At 41.1% G+C, this 8,456-nt stretch overlaps 1 protein-coding gene across 1 annotated transcript; it reads right to left on the bottom strand.

Moving 5' to 3' along the window:
* Window positions 1–290: 290 nt before the first annotated feature.
* LOC123952694 (olfactory receptor 1B1) lies at window positions 291–1,244 on the bottom strand. The gene has a single exon (XM_046022023.1). It carries the CDS (start codon window positions 1,242–1,244, stop codon window positions 291–293), a length of 954 nt encoding a protein of 317 aa, XP_045877979.1.
* Window positions 1,245–8,456: the final 7,212 nt, after the last annotated feature.

Here is an 8,456-nt window from a genome sequence, read left to right as displayed (position 1 = left end):
TCTTCAAAACTGTGGGATTCAACTTCCCAGGCCTAGTGACTCATTTGTATCCACTTTGATAACTGAAGATAAATGGTCTGGGGAAGAGGTTCCTCAGACAGGCTGACATGGGAGCCCTGAGCACATGTGGCACATGTTCACTGCTCTGTCAGGTGCCACAACAATAAGAGTCGAATCTGGAGTTCCATAAGTTAGCCAGGTCATGCTTCCCTCATCTCTCCAAAACCAGCCATGCTTGAACCCTCCCACTTCTTTCCTTCACCAAACAAAATGGCTCTTCAGCAGGCTCATCAGGAGTCCACCCTCCCCAGTCCAAGCAGCCTGTGAAGGGCACTCTTGACATCCTTGTTGCGGAGGCTATACACAAAAGGGTTGGCCAAAGGGGTAATGGCAGTGTACATCACAGCAGCCACCATGTCCTGTTCCTGAGAGTTCTGGGAAGGAGGCTGGAAGTAGACCCAGATGATGGTGCCATAGAGGAAGCCAACCATGGTGAGGTGGGATCCACAGGTGGAGACTGCCCGGTGGCGACCAGCAGCTGAAGGCAAACGTAGGATGGTGGCCCCAATGCGAGCATAGGAGAGTACAATGAGGGCACAGGGACCTAGCATGAGGAAGCCACCCTCCAAGAATATGGCCAGCTCGTTGGAATGTATGTCAGAGCAAGAGGCTCGCAGAAGTGGTCGGTGGTCACAAAAGAAGTGGGGAAGTTTAACATTGCCCTCAGCATCCCCATCCCAGTAAAGAGGCAAGAGAAGTCCCACGTGCAGCATGGTGTGCACTATGGACACCACCCAACTCAAGGCCAGTAGGCAGGCACAGAGTTGGCGACTCATCACTGAGTGGTAGTGCAGGGGATTACAGATGGCCACATAACGATCCAGAGCCATGACAGAAATAACAAGTGTATCTGTAACTCCAAATGCATAGAAGAAAAAGAACTGGGCCAGGCAGCGGGCAGAAGAAATGGCTGGGTAATTAAAGACCAGATGGGCCAACAACTGGGGCAGGGTGACAGTGGACAGCCCCATGTCTATGACGGAGAGACCACGGAGCAGATAATACATAGGTGAGTGGAGCCTGGAGTCCCGGGAGATAAGTAGCACTAGAGTCATGTTCCCTATTATGGCGACCAGGTAAATAGCCAGGAACAGGAAGAAAAGGAGACCTGGAGAGATTCTAGCTCTTGAGAACCCAAGGAGTAAGAAGACTGGAAAATGTGAAGCATTAGGGGAGCAGCCCATGATAAGTGACAATAAGCCTGCCTGAAAGAGAGTTTCAATCAAAAAAGCAGTCATAGGTAATAGGGCTGAGGATCATAATAGTTCTAGTTGATTTATTTATGTTATTCAAGTTCCCTAAAGACTTCAATTCAACTGACCACCACGGCCCTTCTGCTAAGTCTATGACTTCACTCCTGTAATTTACTATAGCATTTTCTTCCTACTTCTTCCTTTTCACCCACTCTAGTGGCTCCTTTTCTATAATCTATAAACATTAAGAAAGTCCCTCATCCAGTTATAAACCCTTCATTCAGTAATGTCTTTTCATCCTACTGCTGCTTTTCTCCTTCCAATGGCAAACGTCCTGAAAAAACTCCTATACTCCCTGGCTCTAACTCTTCATCTTCAATTCATACTTCATCCCATTGCAGTCCTTGTGATTTCATCTCTCTGAACCTGTAAGGAACATAATGTTACCATTTAATATGTAACATATAAAGAAATGGTTCATTATAAGTATTTGGTTTTTATAGTGAAACTGCTTCAAGTTGTCATAAAATAACTTGGCTTTACTCTTTATTCCATTTTGTTGGTTAATGGCATCATCATTATCATCCATCTAATTGCCCAAAGCAAAAGCTGGGGGGAATCTCTCCCTCATCTTCTCATATTCAATCACTCCTTGACTTCTACATTTCCCCTTATATTCATCCTTTGCCCTTAATCCACTCACACTTTAAGATTCAGCTTCTCTGACCAGTGCTAACTTCATGGCCTTATGACTAGTTTCTCTACTTATCTCCCTTGGTAGATCTTCCATACTGATTCCAGAAGAAAACTTTCGACATATGCTTCCCTATTTAAAGAGTCAGGGCCGTGCAAAAACAAAAAATACTGTTACGCTGAAAAAAAAATTTTTTTTTAATCAATCAATAAATAAATAAAGAGTCGGGGCCTTCAGAATAGAATCCAAGTAGCTTCATCTGGCTTATGAAGAACTTTTGTTGTCAATAACTAGCCTATCTTACCAAGTTCATGCTGAGACACCTACACAGTATGTTTAAAACTAGACAACTCTTTTTTTAGTTTTCTGAACATGGTAACCTCTCACATTTCTGGAGATCATCACATGTTATTTTGACAGTTTTAGCTTGCAGAAATATGAGGTACTAAGCACTTTCCCATGCAACATAGGTAGAAATGTTGAGGAGATATAATAATCATCCTTTTAAATTCATAAATGAGTGTTTAAGAATGTAAAGGAAACTACACTAAATCAGAAACTAATGATGTACTATATGCTGGCTAACTGAACATAATAAAAAAAAAAACAATTAGTCAACTGTCTACTGTGATGTATGCAGTGGTGGTAACAGGTAGGTGGGAGGGGTATACCATCAGTCCTCATTGTCTAGAGGCCCCATGTGGAGCAGGAGGGGAGAATGTAGGCCTATGTGAGGCAAAAGGTAGACACCACCACATTAGTTCAGGACAATCGAAACGGTAAGCTCTCTGTGAAAGAATATACACAAACAGGAAAATGAATATATACCAGTGTCTACAGGACACCCAAAGAAAACTCGTATTTCTCATCCTGTACTTCATGGAGGGGAAAGGTCTCCCATGGGAGTGCAGATATGGGTCTGGACAGCACCTGGAATGGATACACTTATTTACAAGACATATATGATCCTAGACCCCTCAAACTGACAAACTAACATAAAAATCATTCCCAGACTGGTAAAATCCTTGGGGTACCTTTTAGAAGCAAACATAAAACTTCTCCCAATGTTGCTGCAGACCATATGGGAATCCCACAAATAAAAACCAACCAAAAAGATGTACTCACAATTCAAAATTACTAAACAGACACAAAACCCATTTATTATGAAGATAATCAGCAATAAACAAGTAATAGAATTATCTCCCCCTAAACATCATAAAAGTAACTAATCTGTTAGGAATTATAAACTATGTTTAAAATACTTTGTATCTCAAAGAAGGAATAAAGACTATAAGAAATAAGATATTATAAGAGTAAAATACAACAGGGAAGAGTCAAGATGGCGGAAAGTAGCAGGCTGAGACTACATCAGGTAGCAGGAGATCAGCTTGATAGCTTATCTAAACATTGCAAACACCTACAAATCCAATGGGAGATCGAAGAAAAGAACAGCAACTCTAGAAACAGAAAATCAACCACTTTCTGAAAGGTAGGACTGGCGGAGAAGTGAATCTAAAACGACGGGAAGATAGACCGCGGGGGGAGGGGCCAGCTCCCGGCAAGCGGCGGAGGAACGGAGCACAAAATCAGGACTTTTAAAAGTCTGTTCCACTGAGGGACATTGCTCCAGAGGCTAAACCAGGGTGAAGCCCACGCGGGGTCAGCGTGGCCCCAGGCCCCGCAGGGTCACAGAAGGATCGGGGGTGTCAGAGTGTCGGAGAGCTCGCAGGTATTAGAACAGAGAAGCCGGCTGCAGAGACAGAGCCGAGGACTGAACTCTCAGCTCGGGGTTACCTTGAACTGGTCGCGGGCTGGGTGAGCTCGGAGCGCGGCTAGAGGCTGGGGATATGGGAGTGATTGGGTGCTGTCCTCTGGGGGTGCACTGAGGAGTGGGGCCCCAGGCTCTCGGCTCCTCCAGGCCGGAGACTAGGAGGCCGCCATTTTCATTCTCGTCCTCCGGAACTCTACGGAAAGCGTTCAGGGAACAGAGCTCCCAAAAGCGAACCTGAGCCGATTACTTAGTCCGGCCGCCGGTAAGGGCGGTGCAATCTCACCTCGGGCAAAGACACTTGAGAGTCACTACAACAGGCCCCTCCCCCAGAAGATCAACAAAATATCCAGCCAGGACGAAGTTCATCTATCAAGGAAAAGTAGGTTCAATTCCTAAGACAGCAGCGCAATTCCAGAGGAGGAGAAAGCAAAGCACGGAACTCATGGCTTTCTCCCCATGATTCTTTAGTCTTGCGGCTACTTCAATTTTTTTTTTCTTTTTTCAATTTTTTTTCTTTTTTCTTCTTCTGCTAAATTTTTAAAAACTTTTACCCTTTTCTTTTTTAACGTTTTTTGACTAGTTTATCTTTCTTTTTTATATTTTTTCTTTATTTGTTTTATTTTTTAATTTTTTTTCTTTTTTTTTCTGAACCTCTTTTTATCCCCTTTCTCCCCCCCACAATTTGGGGTCTCTTCTCATTTAGTTACAGCGCATTTTTCTGGGGTCTTTGCCACCCTTTTAGCATTTTATTTGCTCCTTCATATCCTCTTATCTGGACAAAATGACAAGGCGGAAAAAATCACCACAAACAAAAGAACAAGAGACAGTACCGAAGGCTAGGGATCTAATCAACACAGACATTGGTAATATGTCAGATCAAGAGTTCAGAATGACGATTCTGAACATTCTAGCCGGGCTCGAAAAAGGCATGGAAGATATTAGAGAAACCCTCCCTGGAGATATTAAAGCCCTTTCTGGAGAAATTAAAGAACGAAAATCTAACCAAGTTGAAATCAAAAAAGCTATTAATGAGGTGCAATCAAAAATGGACGCTCTCACTGCTAGGATCAATGAGGCAGAAGAAAGAATTAGTGATATAGAAGACCAAATGAAAGAGAATAAAGAAGCCGAACAAAAGAGGGACACACAGCTACTGGACCATGAGGGGAGAATTCGAGAGATAAGTGACACCATAAGACGAAACAACATTAGAATAATTGGGATTCCAGAAGAAGAAGAAACAGAGAGGGGAGCAGAAGGTCTATTGGAGAGAATTATTGGAGAGAATTTCCCTAATATGGCAAAGGGAACAAGCATCAAAATCCAGGAGATGCAGAGAACCCCCCTCAAAGTCAAAAAGAATAGGTCCACACCCCATCACCTAATAGTAAAATTTACAAGTCTTAGTGACAAAGAGAAAATCCTGAAAGCAGCCCGAGAAAAGAACTCTGTAACATACAATGGTAAAAATATTAGATTGGCAGCAGACTTATCCACAGAGACCTGGCAGGCCAGGAAGAGCTGGCATGATATATTCAGAGCACTAAACGAGAAAATCATGCAGCCAAGAATACTCTATCCAGCTAGGCTATCATTGAAAATAGAAGGAGGGATCAAAAGCTTCCAGGACAAACAAAAACTGAAAGAATTTGCGAACACCAAACCAGCTCTACAGGAAATATTGAAAGGGGTCCTCTAAGCAAAGAGAGAGCCTAAAAGTAGTAGATCAAAAAGGTACAGAGACAATATACAGTAACAGTCACCTTACAGACTAATAATGGCACTAAATTCATATCTCTCAATAGTTACCCTGAATGTTAATGGGCTAAATGCCCCAATCAAAAGACACAGGGTATCAGAATGGATAAAAAAACAAAACCCATCTATATGTTGCCTACAAGAAACTCATTTTAGACGCGAAGACACCTCCAGATTGAAAGTGAGGGGGTGGAAAACAATTTACCATGCTAATGGGCATCAGAAGAAAGCTGGGGTGGCAATCCTTATATCAGATCAATTAGATTTTAAGCCAAAGACTATAATAAGAGATGAGGAAGGACACTATATCCTACTCAAAGGGTCTGTCCAACAAGAAGATCTAACAATTTTAAATATCTATGCCCCTAACGTGGGAGCAGCCAACTATATCAACCAATTAATAACAAAATCAAAGAAACACATCAATAATAATACAATAATAGTAGGGGACTTGAACGCTCCCCTCACTGAAATGGACAGATCATCCAAGCAAAAGATCAACAAGGAAATAAAGGCCTTAAATGACACACTGGACCAGACGGACATCACAGATCTATTCAGAACATTTCATCCCAAAGCAACAGAATACACATTCTTCTCTAGTGCACATGGAACCTTCTCCAGAATACATCACATCCTGGGTCACAAATCATGTCTCAACTGGTATCAAAAGATTGGGATCATTCCCTGCATATTTTCAGACCACAATGCTCTGAAGCTAGAACTCAATCACAAGAGGAAAGCTGGAAAGAACCCAAATACATGGAGACTAAACAGCATCCTTCTAAAGAATGAATGGGTTAACCAGGAAATTAAAGAAGAATTGAAAAAATTCATGGAAACAAATGATAATGAAAACACAATGGTTCAAAATCTGTGGGACACAGCAAAGGCAGTCCTGAGAGGAAAATATATAGTGGTACAAGCCTTTCTCAAGAAACAAGAAAGGTCTCAAGTACACAACCAAACCCTACATGTAAAGGAGCTGGAGAAAGAACAAGAAAAAAACCCTAAACCCAGCAGGAGAAGAGAAATCATAAAGATCAGAGCAGAAATCAATGAAATAGAAACCAAAAGAAACAATAGAAAAAATCAATGAAACTAGGAGCTGGTTCTTGGAAAGAATCAATAAGATTGATAAACCCCTGGCCAGACTCATCAAAAAGAAAAGAGAAAGGACCCAAATAAATAAAATCATGAATGAAAGAGGAGAGATCACAACTAACACCAAAGAAATACAGACAATTCTAAGAACATACTATGAGCAACTCTACGCCAACAAATTTGACAATCTGGAAGAAATGGATGCATTCCTAGAGACATATAAACTACCACAACTGAACCAGGAAGAAAAAGAAAACCTGAACAGGCCCATAACCAGTAAGGAGATTGAAACAGTCATCAAAAATCTCCAAACATGGAGAAGCAACATGGGGAGTTAGGGGGATAGGAGAAGAATAAATGAAACAAAATGGGATTGGGAGGGAGACAAACCATAAATGACTCTTAATCTCACAAAACAAACTGGGGGTTGCTGGGGGGAGGTGGGATTGGGAGAGGGGGAGGGGGCTATGGACATTGGGGAGGGGAGGCGAACCATAAGAGACTATGTACTCTGAAAAACAACCTGAGGATTTTGAAGGGTCAGGGGTGGGAGGTTGGGGGAACAGGTGGTGGGTAATAAGGAGGGCACGTTTTGCATGGAGCACTGGGTGTTTTGCAAAAACAATGAATACTGTTACGCTGAAAAAAAATAAATAAAATGGGGGGAAAAATAAAAACTAACAAAAGAGTAAAAAAAAATGTGTATTACCTTGAAATAAAAATGTTTAAATTAAGAAAATAAGATTAGTGGAAAAAATATCAACATTCAATAAACTTTCAAAATTACTCTAAAAAAAAAAAAAATCTCCAAACAAACAAAAGCCCAGGGCCAGATGGCTTCTCAGGGGAATTCTACCAAACATTTAAAGAAGAACTAATTCCTATTTTCCTGAAACTGTTCCAAAAATTAGAAATGGAAGGAAAACTTCCAAACTCATTTTATGAGGCCAGCATCACCTTGATCCCAAAACCAGACAAGGATCCCACCAAAAAGGAGAACTACAGACCAATATCCTTGATGAACACAGATGCAAAAATTCTCGCCAAAATACTAGCCAATAGGATTCAACAGTACATTAAAATGATTATTCACCACGATCAAGTGGGATTTATTCCAGGGCTGCAGGGTTGGTTCAACATCCGCAAATCAATCAATGAGATAGAACACATTAATAAAAGAAAGAACAAGAACCATATGATACTCTCAATAGATGCTGAAAAAGCATTTGACAAAGTACAGCATCGCTTCCTGATCAAAACTCTTCAAAGTGTAGGGATAGAGGGCACATACCTCAATATTATCAAAGCCATCTATGAAAAACCCACCGCAAATATCATTCTCAATGGAGAAAAACTGAAAGCTTTTCCGCTAAGGTCAGGAACACGGCAGGGATGTCCATTATCACCACTGCTATTCAACATAGTACTAGAAGTCCTAGCCTCAGCAATCAGACAACAAAAAGAAATTAAAGGCATCCAAATTGGTAAAGAAGAAGTCAAACTATCACTCTTCACAGATGATATGATACTATATGTGGAAAACCCAAAAGACTCCACTCCAAAACTGCTAGAACTTGTCCAGGAATTCAGTAAAGTTTCAGGATATAAAATCAATGCACAGAAATCAGTTGCATTTCTGTACACCAACAACAAGACTGAAGAAAGAGAAATTAAGGAGTCAATCCCATTTACCATTGTACCCAAAACTATAAGATACCTAGGAATAAACCTAACCAAAGAGGCTAAGAATCTATACACAGAAAATTATAAAGTACTCATGAAAGAAATTGAGGAAGACACAAAGAAATGGAAAAATGTTCCATGCTCCTGGATTGGAAGAATAAATATTGTGAAAATGTCCATGCTACCTAAAGCA

The sequence above is a fragment of the Meles meles genome, chromosome 11, assembly GCF_922984935.1.
Source record: "Meles meles chromosome 11, mMelMel3.1 paternal haplotype, whole genome shotgun sequence".
In the NCBI taxonomy this organism is placed as follows: Eukaryota; Metazoa; Chordata; class Mammalia; order Carnivora; family Mustelidae; genus Meles; species Meles meles.
This window is presented reverse-complemented; position numbering and strand designations above follow the sequence as displayed.

Excerpts from the sequence above, each read along its gene's own strand:
- LOC123952694 (XM_046022023.1), bottom strand. The coding sequence starts at position 1,244 with ATGGGCTGCTCCCCTAATGCTTCACATTTTCCAGTCTTCTTACTCCTT.